This window comes from Eupeodes corollae, chromosome 1 (genome assembly GCF_945859685.1).
Source record: "Eupeodes corollae chromosome 1, idEupCoro1.1, whole genome shotgun sequence".
Taxonomy (NCBI): domain Eukaryota; kingdom Metazoa; phylum Arthropoda; class Insecta; order Diptera; family Syrphidae; genus Eupeodes; species Eupeodes corollae.
In genome coordinates this window covers 102,673,468-102,699,026 of record NC_079147.1, presented here as the reverse complement: position 1 = coordinate 102,699,026, position 25,559 = coordinate 102,673,468, and the positions used below count along the sequence as shown (strand labels likewise).

At 37.1% G+C, this 25,559-nt stretch overlaps 1 protein-coding gene across 1 annotated transcript in view; it reads right to left on the bottom strand.

Moving 5' to 3' along the window:
* Positions 1-11,092: 11,092 nt before the first annotated feature.
* Positions 11,093-25,559, bottom strand: part of LOC129950253 (nucleoplasmin-like protein) — a 43,729-nt gene continuing 29,262 nt past the window's right edge. The window contains exon 3 of the mRNA XM_056062134.1: positions 11,093-12,315. Coding sequence (XP_055918109.1) covers positions 12,004-12,315 — 312 coding nt within the window. The 3' untranslated portion in view covers positions 11,093-12,003. The remainder of the gene's footprint in view (positions 12,316-25,559) is intronic.

Here is a 25,559-nt window from a genome sequence, read left to right as displayed (position 1 = left end):
TAAAATATGGATACAAATTCGACCATAGCGAGCTAAACGTTTGAAACGGATAATTGTCCAAAAGCATACTTCGTCGCATCTTCAAGTTGCATTCAATGATCTATCCTCAGAAAGAATTAATATTATAAGCTTTATTCATCCAACTTTATATACAAACTAATTGTTTGGAAAAATAAGTAAACACAGTTTTAAATAAAATTAATTTGATGGATGTTCAAATGGTAGACATGTGCATTCAAGAGGACACAAGCGGTGACACAGGTTTTTCTCAAAACCCACCTCTGTCTATCAACTCCTACTCTCACCTCCCCGCGGTGAATATCGGGTGCCTAGTACCTCAACTGGAGATTGGGTTCTAACCCCAGTGGAAAGTTGTTGGGGGCAGCAAATGAGAGAGGGAGGATAGATGTTTCCACTAAGGCACCTCTCCTTATCCAGACGGCAGCGAACGAATTCTCGAGAGGGAATCAAAGGTGGTGTCTACAGTTCCAGCAAGGTTGAACTACTTAGTGAACACCTTATAGGGCTTCTTCGACAAATTCGGAGACCAGGCCTGTAAGGAACGGTTTATCCGGCTCTTCTTCCTTGGAGTTATACTAAGGATCTGGCCCTCCAGGTTGGGGGTTGTGCCGTCGGGGTGACTTCCTGGCCACGTAAATAATACCTTTTGTTGCCTAGCACCAACAAGCCTCGGATACGGACGGATTCACTGTTGACAACCCACGCAAACGAAATAAGGACACCGAACTTCGGATCTGTACCTGGAATGTTAGGAGGAGAAAGATGAAGACACCAAAGACATATTCTCTTGGACAAGACATATGAGCAGTGCCCTGGCTATGACATTAAAATTGTCTTAGGAGATTTTAATGCCAAGCTAGGAAGAAAAAACATCTTTGGTGGGATAATCGTCCCTTGTCCTTTTCCGATCGAGTCTCTAATAACCTCTTAAGGAGTCCTATGCTTCCTGCATTAAGCATTGAAAACCAGTGGCAAAATTGCCTTGCAGCCATAAGAGATGCCTCTAAGTGCAAGGTTTCACACGGCCACCACAGCGAAACGCCTGGTTTGACGACGAATGCCGGCAAGCGCACGCAGGCTTCTTAGATGAAAAAAAAGAGGGCATGAAAAGCGCGCGATCGAGGAGATAGAGGGACGTCACAATAGGAATGAGGTTCGTAAATTTTACCAAAAGGTAAAAAAAACCTCCCAAGGGTACCAGCCACGAACCGAAGGCTGTAAAGACGATCAAGGGAACATCGTAGTAGAACCGCAGTGGATGCTGAGAATATGGATAGATTACTTCTCCAAATTATATAACGGCGATGATAAACCGAATTCCGCTGTAAGGGAGATAGAACCACTCAACCTAGGCGACGCAGATCAACAATTCCGCCTACCCGACTTCGACGAAGTGAAGATAGCTATATCTAAACCTTAGTCAAACAAAGCTGCTGGAGCTGACGGCATAACTGCCGAACTATTCAAAGCAGAAGGCAATGACTTGGTAGGGAGTATGCACCAACTCATCAGCAAAATATGGTCGGAAGAAAGCACGCCCGATGAGTGGAATTTCAGCATAGTTTGCCCGATACATACGAAAGGAGACCCTCTAAACTGCGACAACTGCAGAGGCATCAGTCTCCTTAACATTGCGTATAAGATCCTCTCTGCCGTATAATGTGAACGTCTGAAGCCATTCGTCAACAACCTGATTGGTCCTTATCAGTGTGGCTTCAGACCAGGAAAGTCTACTATCGACCAAATATTCACACTTCAACAGATCTTGGAAAAAACCCAGGAACTTCAAATCGATATCCACCATCTCTTTATCGGTTTTAAGGCCGCGTATGCCGGCATCCATAGGGAAGAGCTCTACAGAGAAATGTCTAGTTTTGGCATCCCTGTCAAACTTATCCGTTTGTGCAGAATGACGATGGAGAATGCACGCTGCTCTATTAAGGTCGGAAAAGATTTTACCGATGCATTTCAACATCGTTCTGGAAAGAATTGTGCAAAACTCAACTGTCAGACCTAGAGGCACAAACTTCCAAAGGTCCATCCAATTACTCGGATACGCAGATGATATTGACATAATTAGAAGATCAAAGCGTGATTTCAGTGGAGCGTTTTTTGATCATTGCGACGGAAGCGAAGAAGATGGGTTTAGTGGTCAATGAGGGCAAGACCCAAGTACATATATGCTGTCATCAAAAAAGGAAACTGAACGACGACGTCTTGGACAAAACGTCATCATGGACAGCTATAACTTTGAGGTAGTTAAGGACTTTGTCTACCTAGACACCGCTATTAATGCAGACAACGACACCTGCGCTAAAATCAAACGAAGAATAACTTTTGCAAATCGCTGCTTCTTTGGATTTAGAAGGCAATTGAGAAGTAAAGTCCTCTCTCGAGCATCTAAAATCACCATCTATAAGACACTCATCATCCCGGTTCTCATTTATGGCGCTGAGGACTGGATCCTGTCAGAGAAAGATGAGAGCGTCTTAGGATGCTTCGAGAGAAAAATTCTTCGGGTGACTTTCGGTCCCGTACGCATAGATGGAGAATGGAGGAGAAGATATAACGACGAACTGTACGGGCTGTACAGCGACACTGACCTAGTTAGAAGAATTAAAGTCCAACGGCTTAGATGGCTAGGTCATGTAGAGCGGATGGACATCAACGCTCCAGCCCGAAAGGTCTTCGAATCCAATCCCGAGGGACGGCGCAGTAGAGGAAGACCGCGACTCAGGTGGCGCACCCAGGTGGGAGAGGACCTCAACCAACTTGGCGTGCGAAACTGAAGACAGCTAGCTAGGGACCGAGCTGGCTGGAGACGCTTGTTGGTTGAGGCCCAGGTCCACCCCGGACTGTAGCGCCACCTTAAGTAAGTAAGTAACAGCTTTTTTAACATCTGCCAAAAGATGCTCTATCGGATGTAGGTCTGCACTTGATAATGCCCATTCCAGAACTGTTATCGATTGGTCTTTAAAGAACTGTTTCGTAATTTCAGCAGTGCGATTGGGGTCGTTGTCTTGCTGAAACTTCCATATCACTGGAATTTTTTCTTCGGCCCAATCCACTAATCGTTCCTGAAGAATGTCAATGTATTTAACGGCTGTCAGCGTTCAATCTATTCGATGGATTGGGCCAATTCCACACCTCGAGAAACAACCCCATACTTTAAGCGAGCCGCATCCATGCTTAATTGTTGGCAAAACGTATTTAGGGTGGAACGCTGTTCCTCTTGGCTCTCGGACATAACGTGCACCATCTTGGCCGATGCTATTTATTTTAGTTTCGTCACTCCACACTATGTACTTCCATTCGTTTGTTGTCCAGTTGGCGTGTGATCTTGCGAACTCTATTCTAAGTCTACGTTGCCTTGCGGTTACTAATGGTTTCTTCCGAGAAACACGACCATGTAACCCAACATCCACCAATCTTCTTCTGAACTTGAACTGAAAACTTTCTTTACAGAACAGTTCATTTGAGATGCAATTGCTCTATAGGACATTTTAAGCTTCCAAATCTCAAGAATCGCTTTCCTTGTAGGAGGATCACAACTCTTTAATTTTTCCACTTGCAATTACCTCCAAAATTTAAAAATTATTCTTTAAAAACGTTTTGCAGACAATTCAGAACTTTCTACTTACCAATGCATAATAAAAAGATTATTTTTATTTCACCAAATCAAATGTAATTTAACTGTTTCTAATTAGTTGACACTTTTTACACTCTAACTTGATTTAATTGTGTACTTTGCAAAGACTTATGCACAAATGATGCCTTTTCAAACAATTATCTAATAACGCTTGCATTCCACCGTTTTTGATACCGCTTTTCTAGTCACACTTGATAAAGTGAATGTGGAAATTAGAAGCAAGTAATGTTTCTAATTAGTTGCCCACATCTGTATATATTATATATACATATGTATATATAATAACGCTGTCGACAATGGGTCTCCTTGTAATACACCCTAATATTGAACTGCTTACCTTTGTTTTCTTTAGAAAATCTGAATGTTGCGTTCCTGTTTATAATTCTTATAAAATTATTGTTTACCTCTTGATTTTTTGAGATCGACGGTCTGGGAGAAATATTTTTGCGTCGGGTGGTTTAAAAAATATGCGAACATCAACAGTTCGCAGTTCGTAGCTCATGTGCAAGATGCTTAAGTGTTATTACGTTTTTGTTTCTATAATAGCGATTACGTTGTATGGGGTGATGCATCTGTGAAGATCGAAAAAATATCTCACTTGGATAACCTTGTGCTCCTAGGGAAAGATTAATCAGCATTTTAGTTAAGAGCGCCTCACTAAACCATCCTGATTTCAGTAAAAATTTAAGGATGTCTCTAGGTGGCAAGGGCGGTTTCAAACCCTCCCAGTTACACACTGCGTTTATTCTCTGTTGAGGTCATTGCTGGCACACAAAATTTCACGTTTTCGTGCTCGAGGAACAGTGCTAACTATTCATAGTGGTGGTAGACCGCGAAAAACTTTAAATCGCGAAGAAAGAAAAATCGTCAGGGTTATTAAAAAAGATCCTTTCATATCATCGGAAATCATTAAAAAAGAATTGGGTTTAAAAATATCAAGCAGGACTATCCCTTGAAGAGCGGTCGATGTTGGCCTCTGATCATATCGAACAGCGAAAAAAAACCATTTATTTCTGCGAAGAACAGACGTGCCAGACTTGAATTTGCAAAAGCACATTTGAACTGGCATGCGGCGAAATGGAGGACGGTCTTCTTCTCTGATGAATCGAAGTTCAATTTGAAAGGTTCCGACGGATTTCATACAGTACGCAGGCCAGAAGGTAAACGTTTAAATCCTCGCTATTCAAAAGGAACAAAAAAAACACGGTGGGGATAGTATTATAGTCTGGGGATGTTTTTCCTGTGAACGAGTTGGACCAATCCACAGAATTAGAGGTAAAATGGATCGTTTCATGTATAGAGATATCCTTAAAAATGTCATGTATCATTATATAGAAGAAAACATGCCATTGAGATGGATATTTCAACATGACAACGGTCCTAAACATACTGCTAAAGTTGTGAAGGATTGGTTAAATCAAAATAATGTTCAAGTAATGCAATGGCCAGAACAATCCCTGATCTCAACCCCATAGAGAATCTATGGGGAATTGTAGATCAGATAATTGATCGCTCCAATTGCAAAAACCAAGACTCACTTTTTCAACAGACTCAAAGTGTTTGGAATAATATCCCCAGCCAGTACATAGAAAACCTTATCAACTCCATGGTGTATCGATGTGCTGCCGTCATAAAAAATAAAGGATATGCCACTAAATATTGAAATTTAAATAGTTTTAAAGATTGTGTTTGTGAAATGTGCTTTAGTTTTGTCCAATCGATTTTCATAAGAATTCTAAATATTGTGTAGTATTTTAAATATGTAAATAATTATAGCAAATCTAAATATCGTTAATTTAAGACAATAATATTATTATTTAAAATAAATAAAAAAAATAATTTTATATCTTAATTTGTAGTTTTATTTGACTTTTTTCAAAATAAAATGATTTCGTGCTTTAGTTTTGTCCGACACTGTATATACACCACTTTCTTATTTTATCACAATTAATATTTCAATTTGAATGTTAAACAAAAAAATTGTTAAGGTATCACTGTACAAAAAAAATTTAAATTGAACAATAAAAAGATAAAAGTTGTTTAAATTTTTGAATTTAAAAAAAGTAAAAAAAAAGCGATGTTCAAATGGTAGACATGTGCATTCAAGAGGACACAAGCGTCCACAGGTTTTTCTTAAAACCAACCTCTGTCTATCAACTCCTACTCTCACCTCCACGTGGTGAACATCGGGTGCCCAGTACCTCAACTGGAGATTGGGTTCCAACCCCAGTGGAAAGTTGTTGGGGGCAGCAAACGAGAGAGGTGGGAAGAGGTGTTTCCACTAAGGCACCTCTCCTTATCCAGACGGCAGCGGAGGAATTCCCAAGATGGAATCAACGTTGGCGTATTAGTTCCAGTAAGGTTGAACTACTTAGTGAACACCTTATAGGGCTTCTTCGACTTATTCGAATCTCAGGCCTGTAAGGAGCGGTTTTATCCGGCTCCCCATCCTTGGAGTTATACTAGGATCTGGCCCTCCAGGTTGGAGGTTGTGCGTCGGGGTGACTTCCTGGCCACGTAAAAGCTTTCATAGTTGCGAAGCACCAACAAGCCTCGGATACGGACGGATTTACTGTTGACAACCAACGCAAACGAATAAAGGACAACGAACTTCGGATATGCACGTGGAATGTTAGGTCCCTTAACAGACCACGTTCGGCCGAAGAATTAGCGGAGGCCCTAGAACGATATAAAGCAGATATCACCGCCATTCAGGAAATACGGTGGGATGGGCCGGGCAAAAAGAGGATGAAAACTGCGATATCTACTATGGTGACTGCTACCACGAAAACCAACAGCGCTTATTTGGATGCGGATTCGTCATCGGAGCCAGACTTAGGCAAGAAGTCTTGAGCTATAGGTGCACCAATGAGCGCCTCATGACTATACGCATCAAGGCTAAATTCGGCAACATTAGCCTGATATGCGCGCACGCCCCACAGAAGAGAAAGACGACAACACCAAAGATATGTTCTTCGAGCTCTTAGACAAAACATATGAGCAGTGCCCTAGCTAAGATATTAAAATAGTCATGGGCGATTTTAATGCCAAGCTAGGAAGGGAAGACATCTTTGGTGGAATAATCGGGAAGAACAGCCTGCACGACAACACTTCCGACAATGGATTCAGGCTCATAGATTTCGCTGCGGGGCGAAACGTCATGGTAGCCAGTACGCGTTTTCCACACCTCAACATCCACAAAGGAACTTGGACTTCTCCAGATGAATCTACCGTCAACCAGATTGACCATATTGCGATCGACGCCAGACACGCTTCCAGCATCATGGATGTACGAACTTTCCGAGGAGCTAACATCGACTCGGACCACTACCTCGTTGTAGCCAAGGTAGGACTTCGGATTTCCAGACCCAAGGCAAGACAGTGAGGTGCTGGGAGAAGATACAACGTCGAACGGCTACAATCGCCAGAGATCGCCAAATCCTTTTCCGACCGAGTTACAAGTAACCTCTCTCGAAGTTCTCTGCAATGTATCGAAAACCAGTGGCAGCATTGCCAAGATGCAATCAGAGAAGCCGCCTCTGATGTGCTGGGTTTCAAACAGCCACCAACAAGGAACCCCTGGTTTGATGAGGAGTACAGCGACGTAGACTTAGCCAGAAGAGTAAAAGTCCAACGACTAAGATGGCTGGGTCACGTAGAGCGCATGGAAACCAATGCTCCGGCCCGAAAATTCTTCGAATCCGCACCCACAGGACAGCGCAGTAGAGGAAGACCGCCGATCAGGGGGCGCGCGCAAGTGGAAGGTGACCTCACCCAACTTGGAGCGCGAAACTGGAGACATCTAGCTAGGGACCGAGCTAGATGGAGAAGTTTGTTGGGTGAGGCCCTAGTTCACACAGGACTGTAGCGCCACCTTAAGTAAGTAAAAGTAAAAAAGTAAAAAACCGCAGGAGACCAGCGCCTCTTACATTCTGAGGATTAGCGAGGAGAGTCTAGGGGCTCTCGAAAAGGCCGAATACAAACTCAGTTTTGGAATAGGGAATGCCAAAATTAAAATTCTGCAGAGTCGGGGAACAGACACCGACAAAGCTGATGACAACGTCGAGGTTGACGATGTTATAAGCGGAGTCTGCAGCTAAAAATAATTAAAAAAACGCGCTAAAGGTCATACAGATTAATCTGAAGCACTCTAAGTGCGCTTCAGATATTCAGAGAGTTTTCCTTAGGGAGGAAAACTTCGACATTGGCGTTATCCAAGAACCGTGGATAAACGGCGTCAAGATCCGAGGCCTCCAAGACAACCAATACGACCTCTTTTATAAAACTGGTGATCAAGACCAAGGTAATCCCAGAACTTGTATTTTAGCTAAGAAACATTTAAAAGGTTTTTTATGTCCAAATTTTAGCACTCCCGATCTGACAGTTGTCAGATTTGAAGATAAGAATACACAGGGTTTGCTGTTGGCCTCTTTTTACTCTGCCCATAATGCACCTTCACCTCCGGAGGAGGTGTGCAAAATCATAACCGAAGCTAACATCAAAAAGGCAAACCTTCTGATCGGAGGCGACGCAAATGCTCGGCATACACTTTGGAGAAGTTCTGTGATCAATGAACGAGGTGAGTCAATTTTTGATTTTATTATTGAAAATAATATGACCATTTATAACAGAGGCAATACTCCCACTTTCGTCTTTCCGAGCTCGGAAAATTCGCCTTACAGAAATCCCAAAAGATCTGACTGGACGAAATTCAGTCAAATTGCGAATTCCAAACTAAGCAACTTACCGAATCTCACTGAATCGATAGAAGACCTTGAATCAAAGGTGAAAACCTTTGAAACTTCTATTAGTGAAGCTTTAAGAGTCTCTTGCCCAGTTAAATATAGACGTAAAACCATTCCTTCTTGGTGGAATGAAGAACTGTCCAGTCTTAGGAAAATGACGAGGACAACTTTCAATATCTGCCACAAACATAAGTCTTACCAACCCTATAGACTCTCTTAAAATTTACAAGCAAGCCCTGTCATCAGCCCAAAGACAAGACTGGAGAGAATACTGTCAATCAATCGAAGACTTATCGAAGGAACATTGTAATCCTTCATTTCTAAAAAAGCCTGATGGAACCTGGACAGCCTCTCCTGCCGAATCTCTTGAGCTACTGATGAAGACGCACTTTCCGGGTTGCGAGTGATAACCCCGAATCGTTGAGCCTTAGTAAGGGTTGTAAGGTTATTTTCCCATCGAGAGAAGATTGAGAGGATGACATAGTGTCGATAGGTTTCGACACAACCATCTTTACTGACGGCTCAAAGAAGGATTTGGTTCTGGGATCTTTTCTGAGTCCCTAAATGTTGCCAAATCCTTTAGGCTTCCTGACTTTGCTAGCGTTTTTCAGGCTGAACTGCGGGTAATAAGGGAGGCATGTATGTAAGATACTTAAACAAACCAAAACCGAAATGCGGCTATCAGGCAGCTGTCAAAGCCATTAACTCGGCCATATCCTCATCTAAATTGGTCCAGCAATGTCGCGATGAGCTTATCACCCTGATAGGGTCCCGGGCCATATCGTGGGAAATGAACGGGCTGACGAGCTAGCCAGGCAAGGATCGGCCCTTCATAGCTCACTTGCGGAAATGGTTAACATTCCTCTTGGTGCTATGAAGGGTTAAATCTTTTCTATCTACCAAACTGAATCAAACCGAAGGTGGAGCAATTTACCCAACTGCATTATATCTAGGAAGATATGGCCCACCTATAATAAAACCCGTACAAACGATCTTCTATGCAGGCCAAGGCAAGACATAGCGAGGATTGTTGCGGTTTGTACCGGACATTGGCCTATAGGAGTTCATGCAGATGTTGGGTATCTCTTACAACACCAAAGTGAAAGTGAAACGATAATCCATTTCCTCTGCAATTGTCAAGCTTTGGCAAACACTAGAATGAAATGCTTTGGAAAAGCATGCTTTCAAGAACTTGATGAGCTATCTGAGACAAAGATTATGGACCTAATCTTTTTTCTCAATGCGACAAAATGGCTCTAACGTAATCGCTATGAAGCTTCTCTATAAATCTATCCCTTTGAATTAAAGGTCAAACGAGTTTTTGGTGTCAAAACTACGCACTACAGCGCTGATTGGATATCAGGCTAGGTTGCCTTGAGATCGCCATTTCTACCTAGCTACCTAGCATATGTCGTCGAAAAATTAGTTTCCTAATATTGTCATTCTTCTTTTGCATTCGCATCATATCCTTTACATATTATTATTATTATTTCTTATTACATTATAAATAAATTTACATTATAATACAGATTTACAAAGCGCTAGCTACCATGACTTGCGGCTTGAAATATTATGAATATTAGAGTTTATAAAAATAGGAGTATAAGTATAATGTATGGGGCTGCCGAAGATCCGCGGCTCGCTCAAACAGCATGACCACGAGTCCCCGACAGCCCCTCACATTTATGAATATGAAAAATTGCTATATAACAGATTCAATTTTAAGTAAAGTTAATATTTTATATACATTTTTTATGTTTTCAAAAGTGGTTTTTGATAAGAGATCAGTTAAGTTTGTATTGAAAAGACGTTTATACAGTTCGTTTACTTTATAACAGTTAGAGATAAGATGTTTGATTGTTAGGATATGACTGGATTGACATAGGTGGCAGGTTGGAGGGTGTTCTTTTTTTAATAGATGTGTGTGTGTTAACTGAGTGTGGCCCAGCCGAAGGCGGATGAAACATTTGTTAATTGCGGTAGATGTTCAGTTGGAATCGTTATTGGTTCGCCTTTTGGGTTGATGATCGAATAGTGGTGGTTGTAACTGTTCCATTATTCTTTCCTTTTGTTTTCGTAGAAATTAATTACTTAAATTAATAATTACTTTCAGGAAGTCTCTTTTGGAAGGCGCAAGTTCGCATATATTTGTTTGCATCGAAGCATTTTTGGCTGCACGTCAGCTAAATCGTTTCCTTTGATACCGGAGTGGAGTGCCCTGGTATCCATATTAGTTTAAGTTTTTTTTGTTTTTGAAAATATTGTCACGTATTTTGGTGATAACAGGTGACTGGTTTTTAACGTTTCCGATAGCATTTAAAGTGGAAAGGCAGTCCGAGCATATTACTACGTCTTTAGTTTTAGTAATTGCAAATTCTGTAGCTTTTAATATAGTCCTTTACATAAAGTAGGTAAGCCGTTACATATTCATGTCGGCGCCCAATGACTTGTGACCTGTTAGGATACCTATTATCGTTGCAAAATTAGTTTTGTTTTACCGTTGGAAATCTTTGGTAATAGACTCGTGCAAGTTTCAAGAGCTGACCATCTGCTGTTTGCGATTATATCCTTCATACTATAATAGCGCACAACGCATACTTTCGTTTCAAACTTTTAAGTTCTACCAATTCGACATCCCTTTAACTTTTACTGAATAAATTGAAAATAAAAAACTTGGTTTAAAAATGGTAAACAAACTTTATTTGTTTTCAGTTATATCATTTATATACAATGGATTCAAAAGAAATTCAAAGTGTATTCAAGTTCTAGGTCTTTAGTGTGTTCTTCCTGTGTTGTGTTGCTGTTTCAATTGATAATGTATACATTTAATTGCAGTGCAACAGCTTTACAATCTTTCAAGTTATTGTAGATATGAATTACAATTAATTATGTTATTTAACTTTAAAATCTTAGGTAAGTATTCTTAAAATAATTTACATTTTTTCTTTAACAAGCTTTTTGAGAGTAAATAGTAATGCAAAATCTTTTAGCGAAACTTTTAAATAGCTTTTTTAACAAAAAAAAACAGCAATATATCCTCGATTATATTTCGTTTTAAGTATCGATTGAGACAGGAACATATTCCTCATTTTAGTAAAAAAAGCCATTTTCCTAACTAACATCGTTTTGGTCAATGTTTTATTTTGTTTGTTTTGGAAGAAGACCAACAACAATATGTTTTTGTTTGATTTGAGAGCACATATTATTGGAAAAAAACGTTTTGTTTCAGTTTAATTGTTGTTTAATAGTCACTTAAATTATAAAACAAGATATTGCTTGTTGTTGTCTTGGAATTAGACACTCTTATGTGTCTCACTAAAATACGAGTCTTCCAGAGAGCTGCAGAGTAGTTTAACTGAAAACAATGATATCAATTGCAGCTACCTATAGATGTCATTTTTCTTTTCTTTTTTTCATTAGTCTGTTTACATTATTTGTTTAAGTTTTGTTTAAAAATTAAAATTTTAACCTAATTTAAACTGCAAAAGGGAAAGTTGTTGTTTTTTTTTTGTTGTTTTGTTTGTGGGTTTATGGGAGAAAAAAGGAACTAGAAAAAATAAAGCCCTCATCTTTTGTGTGGGGGGTTATTTATTTCTTCTTATTGTTCTTAGTGTTTTTGGCGTCGCTGTTGTTTTCAACCTTTTGCTTCTTCTTTGGGGGATGTGCCTCATCTTCTTCCTCCTCACCATCGTCTTCTTCGTCTGTGTCCTCATCTTCCATATCTACAACTTCGACATCATCTTTAAGGTTTTGGCCAAGAATGTACACTGGTCCATTGCCCTTGATTAGTTTGAATGTCACTGAAGTATCGTAGAATTCAACATCTGGGTTGAGGGCACGAGTTTCACCGGCTTTTAATACAGCGATTGGAATTCTCAGTGAATCTTTTACTGTGAAGACCTGCAATTAGAATAAATATAAAGAAGAAAATCAGTAAAATCTATACAAATTACTTAAACATAATATTATATTCGTATACATGACATATATTATCTACCTCCCCCTCACTCTCTTATTCTTTGAACTAAATTAATTCCATAATTTTTTTAAATTAATAATTTTGTTGTTTACTTCCTATCAAAACAAAATTGACAATCGTCCATCAATCCAACACTTTTCAAGGTGTGGAGGAAGAATGATGTTCATTTAAATTATGTACATAACATGTAATTAAAATGTTTGTGCGTAATTTGTTCACTACCTATACATTTCTAAACAAATTCATATTTAAAAACAAATTGTTATAATGTAAATCCCCTACAATAATATGTTTGCGTTTGCAATTGTGCTAAGAATTTATAATGAGATAAGTACTTAGTTGAACTAATTGATCTTTGCCAATATTTTTTTTGTTGATGAATTTGTTTTGAATGCTGCAAAATTGAATAGGTAAAAAAATACTAACTGAACGTTAATGGTACAGAAGAGCCAAACACGAGTCACAGTAACCCCCCCTGAAGCCAGTCACAGAAGTTTCTGTTTTTAAAAATATTTGGAAATCAAAAATGTAAAAATCAGAAAAATGGCAACGTTTTAGAGTTTAATGGACAGAAACATTACCCGTGTTTTGTTGGAAAATCTATCCATAGTATAGTAGGATTTTTCACGAATAACAAAAACAATATCGGTAGTTTGAATACTCGTTCTCAAATGTTTATTTATTTATTCATCAAGCAGAGCAATAATGTCTCTTATAGACTACTAAAAGTACTTAACAATCAACAAATAACATACCTACAGATTATCCACCAGTGTTCATAAATGATAATAGTTGTTTTTTAAAGCTATCTCTGCTTAAATACATATTAAAATCAAGTACACAACATACCGAGTTCGCCTGTCTTAAACAACGAGTTATGGGTTCATTATTTCCATAATTAACCCTATGAAAAGGGACATAAAAGAATATATTGTGCCGCAATTCATGGCAAGGTGCATGCAAATTAATTAATGATAGCAAATCGGGGCAATTAATTTTGTAATTGATAACATCCCTTACGAACATTTCATCAAAATATTTCCTTCGTGATTCCAAAGTTTGGATGCCTAGTAACAAGCACCTTGAGCTATAAGAAGGCAAATCGACATTCCAACGTAAGATCTTAATAGCTACCCTAGTAAATCTTTTCTGGATTCTTTCAATTCTTGTGGAATGAACTGCATAAATTGGGTTCCATATGGTACAACAATATTCTAATATTGACCTAACACAACTAAAATAGAGTGACCTAAAAGTAAAAGGGTCAGAGAAGTCCTTAGAATTTCTGGAAATAAACCCAAGCATTGAGCTGGCTTTGGCTACTACGTAGTCAATATGGCTAATAAACGTACATTTTCGATCAAAGATTACACCCAGATCCTTTTTTTCGTCTACTCTAGATAAAGAGATTCCTTCAATATTGTAAGGATAGATGATTGGTGAAAAACTTCTGCAAAATGTCATACTCTGACATTTAGAAACATTAAGATGTAGATCATTTATAACACACCAAGCGTACAGCTTGGACAAATCATTCTGCAGATGTATGCAGTCAGATATAGTTCGAATACTTAAAAATAGTTTCAGATCGTCGGCATACATCAGACAAAAACAATTTTTTAAAAGTGATGGGATATCATTAATAAAGATTAAGAATAGGATTGGCCCCAAATGACTTCCTTGTGGAACGCCAGAAGTAACTTCCACTGGATCCGAAAGTATATTATTGATCCGAACATATTGAACTCTACCTACTAAATACGATTCAAACCATCTTAGTAAATTAGAGTAAAATAAATAAATTGGGTGGCGCGACAGTCCGTTGAGAACCAAGGCCTAGTGACTTACAACTCTCAACCATTCCTGTGTGCGAGTAATGTTTTCAGGAATGGAGGGGACCTACAGTTTATATGCCGACTCCGAACGGCTAATTTTGAGAAAGCACTTTTTCATGACAATAGTTACTCTTGGAGAATTTGTCAATTCCTCGCAAGAGGCAGTACCCGTGAAAAGACTTTAGATGGCATAGGCAGGGATCGAACCCAAGACCTCTAGCATGACAGTCCAACGCACTAACCATCATGCCACGGGTACCACACAGTAAATTAGAGTGAAAACCTAAATTTTTGAGTTTGGAAACTAAAAGCGAATGATTGACTTTATCAAAAGCTTTAGAGAAGTCGGTATACACCACGTCACATTGAAGACCCTTTTCAAGAATGCCTAAGACATAATTGCTGAAAATAGTTAAGTTTGTTGTAGTAGATCTTCCACTAATGAAACCATGTTGCAGAGGAGATATTACTTCTTTAAGAAGGAAAACTAGCTTATTATAAATAATTTTTTCAAAAAGTTTGGGAATGACAGATATTTTGCAAATGGGACGGTAGTTGGTGACTTCATTTCTCGAGCCAGACTTGAAAATAGGTGATATAAAAGAAATTTTCCATTCACTCAAGAATTCACCTTCTCGAAGAGAGCGATTGAAAATAATTTGAAGAGGGATTGCCAATACAGATGCACATTTTTTTAAAACGACGGGAGCGATACCGTCAAATCCAGGTTGCTTATCTTCGTTTAATTTTTTCAATTCTTCCTCAACTTCACTTGTGCGTACCTGTAGGTCACCAATGTTTATTATTTCGTGTGAAATGTTGACATCAGGTGCATTCCCACTGTCAGGTGGCTTGAATACTGTTTATATTTGGTAAATTAAAATCACCTAGAATTATAATATGCTGATTTTCTTTAAGATTATTAATAATAAAAGAGCAATTATCGATATGAGTTTTATACAATTCAAATGAACTTTTTGGTGGAATATAACTAATAATAACATAAACATCATGCATATTATCGGCGGTTACTCGTACAATCAGCTGGTCTATGTCTAATGCAGAATTATTTTCGATAGTTGAAGATGGCAAATCCAAAAGCATACACAAGAGAGATGAACGAATGGCAAGCAATACCCCACCCCCCCCCCCCCTGTTCAAACCAGTTGTATGTTGACATCGATCTTTGCGAAAAACGTTAAAAAGCTGGTTGTCAAACATTTCTGCATTGTAATGGTTCTCAGAGAGCCATGTTTCAGTGAGTGCAAAAATATCGAATTGTTGTGATGAGGATAAGAGAAGAATATTGTTCATTTTTGTTCTTAATCCACCAACGTTGTGGTAGAAAATTAAAAATTGAGAGGTGTCACTTTTAGGTGAAGGGAAGGAGAATTGATCGGCTGGAGGCGGGTTAGCAATAATTATATTGTTGCGATTTTGTTTTGTCGATGTTCTTCGTTTTTTGGCGATGGAATGAACATTTTAACTCGCACATATTCAGGCTGGTACGATTGATATTGAATTTGTATCACGATAGCTGTGTTCGTTGACTAGTTGTGCATTTGGGATCATGTGTTTTCCATTGGGAACAAATCAATCTGTTACTGTTTACATATTATTTAGTTTTGTAAATGAAAATGGACTAAAATAAATTAGGTGGCGCAACAGTCCATGAAGAACCAGGACCTAGTGACTTACAACTCTCAACCATTTCTGTGTGCGAGTAATGTTGTCAGAGATGGAAGGGACCTACAGTTTATATGACGAATCCGAACGAATTCAGGTATATAAAGAATTAACAACACCAAATGTTAATGTAGTAGTCTACGACCAATTTCCCTCCTTAAAGCAATTGTTAAATGAAGTTTTTTTTATAGAATCTCAATTTACAGATAGTTTATTGCCAATTATTCTTGAAAATTGTCCATTTTATAAGTTTTAGTTATGTAGTTTTTTTTGCTAAGTTTAGTTTAACTTTTGATTTTCACAAAACTTTCTTCTATTTGTGTTTTTTTTTATTACTATTCTGACAGATCTTCTTTCAGTTGTAAAAATTTTTAAATACAAAAATCTGGCTACCGTGGATCGTTTTGTTGCGAATTTCTCACTGTACTATATATGGAATACGCACTTATTGTATTTCAACCATAAAACAATGAAGTTTAAAAGAAATATGTACAGCCTTGGCCAAAAGTATTAGGCACGTTTATTTTTCACTCTTTTCTTCGAAAAACTAATATACATATATGTACATTATTTCTTTTTGTTGGATTTGATTCCAAATCTCTTATTGGGTTGGCAAACATTGATTTTTGCATTTTCTGGCTTCACTGTTTATTACCGTTATAACCACGCCAAGAAAAGATCGATTTTTAGTTCGAACATCATTAAAAAATCGGAAACGAACTGGCTGCTGACGTGTCGGAACATATTGGCAAATAAGATTCAGCTCGAAAAATTAGAAGAAGACTCACAGAAGTTGGAATAAAAGGGTGCAAGGCAAGGAAGAAGCCATGGCTCCCAGAAAAAACAAAAAGCGTAGTCTATAATGAGCACGGAAAACATCAACATTTTCTTAAAGAAGATTGGAGCAACGTCTTGTTGTCAGATGAATCACACTTTGATGTAGGTATTGAAAACCAGAAAATATGAACAATAGCATAGAATTGTCATACCTTTTATTTTGAAAATGGTAATTTTTCTTCTTTTTCAGTTATGTGGTAACCCTGGTGTAACTTTTGTGAGGTGAAGAGTTGAGGTATGTGGTAGCCTTGGTGTAACTTTTGTGAGGTGAAGAGTTGATGAAGAATACAACTCAAATTACGTAGTTTCAACAGCTAAGCACGGAGAAGGTATGACTGCGGAACTTCCAATTCCGAACATCCTTAAGTCGAATTTATCTATAACTCAAAATATTGTTGAGAACTTTGATTTTTCAACCTTATATTCATGAATTTTGCCCACCATAATTCGAAATTTTGTCAGTCGAATTTCTATAAAAATCGATTTTTGTAGATTCTGTTTAATGCCAAATAGTCTTTTTAACTCGAACTTTTTCTCCTATTGGGGAAATTCCATTTTATTTAACCTATTTTTCGAAATTTACTAAGGCTAATATAATTATTTTAGACGTTTGTTTAGTAGATACGTTCTAAATTCTTTGCTCTTATTTGGGAAACAACCTTAAGTCTATTGTGATTAATTTCTTTACTTTTGTTTGAAGAAGAGGGATGGCTATTCAGAGCTTGTATGTTCTTCATTTGAACTTCGGTTTTGATTGAAGGAGTTAACTAGTTCTTATTTTAGTTTATAAATCTTATCGATTAAATTTCGCCCCATAAGTGGCTTTGAAAACTATCCATTTTAAAGGAATATCTTAAAAGTTCCTAAATAATAAATAGATTGGGTGGCGCAAAAGTCCGTTGTGAAGCAGGGCCTAGTGACTTACAACTCTCAACCATTCCTGTGTGCGAGTACTGTTGTCAGGAATGGAAGGGACCTACAATTTTAGGCCGAATCCGAACGACTTATTTGAGAAAGCACTTGTTCATGACAAGATTTACTCTTGAAGGATTTGTCAATTCCTCGCAAGGGGTAGTACCCGCGCAAATTTGTATGTGTTTTACAATATATTTTTTTTTTTTTTAATTAGAAATGGAATTGATCAAAAAATACTATCTGGAGAGAGTGCCTCACTTAATCAAGAAGACATTGGAAACAAAATGTTCTACCAAAACTAATCGAAGGTTACAGTGATGATGACATCTTCAAAGGAGACCAAACTGGACTCTTTTATAAATGCCTTCCAAATTAAACTTTTAAGGGTGAGAAATGACACGGTGGTAAACACAATAAAGAGCGGGTAACATGTATGTATGATTGCAGCAAATATGAGTGGAAAAGAAAAACTTAAAATTCTTTTGATCGGCAAAAGCAATAAGCCACGATGTTTACAAGGAGTCAAGTCTTTACCTGTAAAGTACCGAGGAAACAAAAAGTCGTGGATGGTAACTGGCTTTTTTGAAGATTGGGTTAAGGAGTGGGACAAGGTATTTTTTTAATCAAAAACGAAATATCCTTCTTTTTGTTGACAACTGCAGTGCGCACAAATAACCAACAAATTTAAAGTCTATTAAGCTTGTTTTTTTAGCAAACATGACAGCCGCCTTACAGCCAATGGATCAAGGTGTTATACAGTATTGCAAGTGCTTCTACAGAAAAAGAATCATCAGCAAAATACTTTCCTCGCTAGAGGAGAGGAATTTTAGTCCAAAAATTACCTTACTGGACTGCATAAAAAAATGTTTCAATGTCCTAGAACTGTGATGTAAAGAGTTCCACAATACGAAATTCATTTATAAAAGCTGGATTTGTCAAACTTTCTCATTGGGACGAAGAAGACGATTCAAGTTTGGCAGAACTAAGAGAAATTCACGCAGACTTTGGTGTGCCCATAAATGAGTTCAGAGAAATGCAAGAGGATTTTTTCGGGTATGCAAAATTAACGTGAATAGTGAAATTATTGTTTGTCATAGGCAGTCTGAAGAAGAAATTTTACTTTCGGTTGCATCTGATGAAGTGGAAGCCATCAGTGATGCAGATCCAGCTGAACGATTAACTGTGCAGCCGGAACAAGCTAAGGTCCATGAAACCTTGAAAACAATACGTGATGCTCTTCTTACTGAAAACAACACGCCAGATCGTTTTTTCAACGTAATTAACGAGAATAAATTTTTTTATAAATTAAAATGCAATGAGAAAAAAACCCCAACCAATGATTACTGATTTTTTAAAGCTTCTGAGAATCACAAACATTTTGTTTTATTAAATGATATTCCATTTAATAAAATAAAAAAAATTAAACTAACTTTTATCTCATTTCCTTTAAATGGAAGTTTCTAGAACTCGATTTTTTTTTTTCATTTTGAGTGTTAGACTTATGGAAGTTCCACTGTATTATGGAAAACGTTCTGATACCATCTTTTCCCTCTCAAACAGCTGGTTTTCTGAAATTGCAATGGACCTGCTTCCATGGCCTGCGAATTCCCCAAATCTGAACCCAATTGAGAGCTTCTGGGAAGCCCCACAACATTAAAAGAGATACTCAAAAAGGTTTTGCGGCAAGAATGGGACAAAATAAGTCCAGATGAATGTCGTAAGCTGGTTAGGTCCGAGATAGATGGAAACACTAAATGTTAATTTTTAATGAATAAAATAAAACATTGAACATTTCCGCATACTTGTTTTATTTATTATATGTATTACTTTATTTGTAAATAATGGAAACTTTTCATGGGTGCCTAATGCATTTAGCCAAGGATGTATGTTACGACCAAAGGATAAAACCGTCTAAAAATAATTGAAAAAAACTAAGTCTTGCATGAGAAATTTTAGAACCCCAAGTCTTTTTTTTATTGTGTAGACCGATAGGTTATATACTTTTAAAACCTTGAACAAAAAGTATGCCATAAGCAATCATCATATAATTTTTATGCCCATCACATGACTGTCTCGAATTATTATTTGAGCTATAGAAGTTTTTTGCTTTTCCTACCAATAAATGTCTAATCATTTAAATTTGTTTGCTCAAGAATTCAGATGTTCAGTCTAAATTTAAAAAAAATAATTATCACATATCGTAAACTCAAAGGTTGACTTCTTAAAATAAGACTCAGCTTTCGGTGTATATAATATAGATTTTGTATATGAGTGTACTTCTTTAAATTAATAAATTGGTATTTATTTTGTTAGCGTGTGGCGTTTAGCTCCTTTCAATGGTTATATTTTATGCTAGCAATCGAGGTAAAACGAACACTTTGCAATGGTTTTAACCAATAAATGATAACGCAAATATAAATTTCATGGCTATGTCCTTCATTTTAAACCAAATGAATTTATGTGCACATTAACCTAGTGAAAGAAATTTGCTATATTTCGAGAGAACTTATGAATTATGAAACTTACCAGAACCTTTCGATGTCAAAAAAAAAGGTTTTAAACATTTGTATAACATCGTCCTTGAAAAAATAGTGCACAGCAGTCAACAGTAGAGGCACAGACTGCCTAATTATTATATGCTGATGACATTGACATAATTGGAAGAACTCAGTGAAATGTCAGTAGGGCTTTTGTGAGTATTGAGGCAGAGCCGGAAAAAATTGGTTAAACTGTTAATCAGACCAACAATGCACATGCTATCAAAGGACCTGCAACACTGACGTCTTGGTCAAAACGTCACCATCGCCAGCACCGTCGAAAAATAAAAAAAAACTTTGAGGACATCCGAACTTCCAGATGTAGAAAAAAGGCTGTATAAATGTTTCTTGGAGCAATGTAGAAAGTATCTGCCTGTGAGTGGTCTGATATTGAAACAAAAAGCTATTTCCATACTGGACAAAATAAATTGTAACCGATATGGATTTATTGCAAGCGATGGTTGGCTACAAAAATTTAAAAAAAGGTATGGAGTTCGATATCTGAAAATATCCGGAGAGAAGCTATCTTCTCAACCAGAACTGGTCTGCCCAAATCGAGTTAAACGAGAAAAAATATAGAGTATGGACCTCAAGCCAGATCAAATATATAATGCTGACGAGTCAGGTTTATACTGGAAAATTCTTCCTGGAAAAACATAAGTTTCGTGGGCTGCAAAGACTGCTCCACCGAAAAACAAAGTATTGTTTTCATGGCTTCAGGTAGCCATTAAGTAAAACTTCTTGTAAGTGGAAAAGACAAAAATTATCGCCTTGCCTGTTCATTACTGACACTCCAAATCAGCTTGGATGACAGGAGCTATCTTTAAAGACTGGTTTCATAATTTTTTGTTCCAGAAGTTCAAAACTTTCTAAGAAATAATGATTTGTCACTTAAAGCCGTACTTATTTTGGATAACGCTCCTAGTCACCCTCCGGAAATCAGCTTCAACAGTCATCTATATGCCACCAAATGTTACTCCACTTATTCAACCGAGGGATTAAAACCTAATCCGACTGACAGAAAAAGGTTGTTATTGTTAATTATTGCACCTGAAAAAGGTACATAGGTATGGTACATAAATGATAACAAAGATGCAAGAAATATTCAAAACGTTAAATTTTCTTATGTTGCTTTAGAAAATATTTGCGAAGCGGTAAAAGAATTCACGATTAAGGATGCGGTGTTCAATTTACGATCGGCTTGGGATAACTCAGATGGTGCTGGCATTGCAAAGTGTTGGACAAATATTTTTGAATTCAATTCGTAGGCAACAGGACATCACAAATATTTCTGAAGAGGTGATTCAGGATTTTCTATATAATGCTCGGTTTGATCCAATTTATTTGAGACTGTGATCTTCTCCAGTAAACAAAGTGCTCATCATGGGAAAAGTAAAGGAATTAAGTATTCGCAAAGAGAAATCGCCACAAAACTGAAGATATCCAAAGGAGCAGTTCACAGGACCATACAGCGTTACTCTATTACCGGCGGTTTTAAGGATAAACCGAGGTCAGGACGACCTAGAGTTACGACGAAAATCGAAGATCTGCATATCATCACCATAAGCAAGCGTTCTAGAAAGAAAACAGAACCAGAAATACGCGCCGGGATCAATGAAATCCGGGAAGAACCATTATCTGTACCAACGATACAACGAAGGCTAAGGCATGCTGGACTTTTTGGGCGCGTTGCAGTGCGGAAACCACTTCTACGACCCCAAAAACAAAATCAAACTTTTGGAATGGGCCAAAACCCATAAGGATTGGACAGATGAAGACTTCAACAGAGACTCAATTTGAGATCCAAAATTTAATTCTTTTTTTCACAACAAGGAGCGCTCTATCATTGTGATTTCACATGTAAATGTTGGTATCATTGCAAACAAATTAAATAAAACCTGTATTGCCATATAAACATTTTAATTTAACTGAAATAAAATATTTTTTTAAATAAAAAGCGAGAAGCTTTATATTTATTTATTTGGTATATAATCCATGAAATAATTAGATATTTTAACAAAACTAATTAATTGGTGAAATTCAAATAATTAAGTCCAAAAAAATGTATATTTGACATAATTTATGGGTAATATTTTGCCCAAAAAAAAGGAACAAAAAAATCATTGAGCAAAATGTTCTATGGGCAACTCTGCTTTAAGTGTCAAAAAACATAAATAAAATCGAGAAAGCTGCAGCAGAAAAAAATGTTGAAAATACTTTTACATGAGAATTTTTTGAAATCATTCTTTTGATTGAAAATGGTTGTAAGAAACATTTAGGTGACATAAATAAGAACTCAGAACCGTCTAAACCATCTCAATGAAGAGAGTAGTTTTGAAATGACAGTGGTTTGTATGTAACACTTCCAAGAATTTCGAGAGAAAATCATACAAAATTCTTAAAAGTGTTACATACAACCCACCGTCATTTCAAAACTACTCTCTTTATTGGGATGGTTCAGACGGTTCTGAGTTCTAATTTATGTCACCTAAGTGTTTCTTACAACCATTTTCAATTTAAAGAATGACTTTAAAAAATTCCCATGTAAAAGTATTTTCAACATTTTTTGATTCTCAAAAAAAAGTTAAAACAATTTTTTGATGGAAATTTTTTGAAATAATTTTTTGAATTTAATAGAGTTTACGGAATCAGTTAGCAGACATAAATTAAAACTCCGAACCGTTTGAACCATCCCAAAGAAGAGAGTAGTTTTGAAATGACGGTGGGTTGTATGTAACACTTTTAAGAATTTTGTATGATTTTCTCTCGAAATTCTTGGAAGTGTTACATACAAACCACTGTCATTTCAAAACTACTCTCTTTATTGAGATGGTTTAGACGGTTCTGAGTTCTAATTTATGTCACCTAAGTGTTTCTTACAACCATTTTTAATTTAAAGAATGATTTCAAAAAAATCCCACGTAAAAGTATTTTCAACATTTTTTGATTTTTGTGATTTGCACATTTTCAGAAGTTGTGGAGCTACAACTGGAACTTGAATCATCATCGATAAGATTCAATAGGGATAAAATTGAATTCTTTGATTCTTCGCTTTCATCACTTTCAAATAAAAACTGCAAATTTTAAAAGTTTTTAAAAGAGAAAAAAAATACAAATTAAAATGAATACTTCGATCAACCACAGCAGCTTCCATTTTGGGTATTTGTTTATATTTTGTTTGCTTCGAAATGTCACTTTTGAAAGAACGAATTTGACACTGCTACCAAACTTTAAATGATAAAAAATATGATGATCCAATGCTGTTTTATTATCATGATCTGATCCGGATCAGATCACGGTGATAATAAAACGCGGCTATAAACGCTCTAAATTTTATTGATAAACGCCATCTGTGAACGAGTTTCGGCAACTAATTTTTCTCGTCACAAAGGGTGCAGTAAAAGAAATGCGTTTTTGAGAAATTCAAAATTGTATAAAAAATATAAAAATAAAATGTAGTGATTGAAAAAAAATATAACAGTAAAGCAAATAATATAAATATTATTGACAATGTGAATTTTTTCGATTTTATGAAGTAACAAGTACTTATAAGTTGAAAAAACTGTTTGGATCAAATATGACACACCATGCAGATCGATTTTACGGAGGTATCCATACTACTATCCAAAATTTTCCCGACAACAGCAGTGACGAAGATCTATCGGATGATGAGCACGAGGTGAACAAAAATCTTCCGGCTCTATATATTCCAGAGTCTGATGAATCCGATTGGGAATTAGAGGATAATATTCCTCTATCCCAGATGATACCACCCTCAAGTAGAAGTGCGAGAGCTGAAAAACCCCGATGGCGGGATGGGTTTTTGGAAAAAGGTGATCATGAAACCGCATTCACAGGTGATACGACATTACCTGAGGAAATAAGGAGCTTGGATACGCCAGTACAATTCTACAAGTACTCGTTTACAGACTAAATGTTCAAATATATAGAGCAAGAAACTATCCGATACTCCTGTGAAAAACGTCCCGAAAAGATTGCCCATATTACAGCAATGGAACTTGAACAGTTTGTTGGAAAATGCCTATACATGTCCATCGTACAGTTACCATCAACTAGGTTTTATTGGAATGAAAGCCTAGGTTACCCAAAAATTAACTCGGTAATGGCATGTAACCGCTTCGAAGAAATAAAAAGATTCATACATTTCAACACCAAAGTACCCAAAGGACATGATCCCCTTCACAAAATAAGACCATTCTTGGACCAAACAAGGCAGAGACTCCTTACTGTCCCTAGAGAAGAGTATATGGCAGTAGATGAACAAATCATACCAATCAAAAGCAGATGTATGCGGCAATACAACCCAAAAAAACCACACAAATGGGGATATAAAAATTTTGTTCTCACTGGTAGCTCTGGATTCAGCTACGACTTTGAACTTTATACTGGAGCCCAAGGACTTGTAAAATTGGTAACCGATTTGCCAAAGATTAGTACATCCAGTGACGTTGTTGTTCGACTGGGGAGAACTATTCCCGACGGATTCAACTACAAATTATTCTTCTGAATTCGTCTTCTGAAGTCCAACGCTTCAACAAAAAAGAAAAGAGCTACCAAACTGTATCATGTCCAAAGGCTGTCATGGCATATAATCGGCATATGGGTGGAGTTGATCTGTTGGATGCTCTTCTTGGCTACTATAGAATACAAATTAGATCAACAAAATTTTACCACAGAATATTCTTCCGCATGATCGACATGACAGCCGTGAATGCGTGGCTATTGTACAGACGAACGCTTGATGGTTCTGAGGCGTGGCTGCCACTAGCAGATTTCAAGTGCGCGGTAGCCGAAGATTTATGCCATGCCAGCAAACCAAGTACAACAAACAAACGTGGACGACCCTCTTATGTCATGGAGAATAATCTACAATTGAAGAAATTGAAGGGGCCTGTTGCCATAATGCCATCGCAGGACGTTCGATTAGATCAACTTCCTGTTTGGACCACAATACAGCGGTGTAAGGTTCCAGACTGCCTTGGAAGATCTTATGTGGAGTGCCGAAAATGCAAAGTAAATCTTTGAATGAGAAAAGAAACTGTTTCACGATATTCCATACTACATAATTTTTTGATTTAATTTATTGAAAAATGTTTTGTTTCATTTCTGCTCAATGTGCCATATATGATCTAAACCGGAAATCGCAAAACTCTCCACTTTTTTCTCAAAAAAATCTAAATTCCTGAAACACATGTTTTTTTAATTATAATTAACTATCACATATATTTTTTTCATGAAGAAAAAAAATCATGCAGTAAGGGGTTAAATGAGTAAAGTGTGCTCTATTCTAGTATGAAGTCACATTTCTTGACAATTAATTTACTAAACTAATTC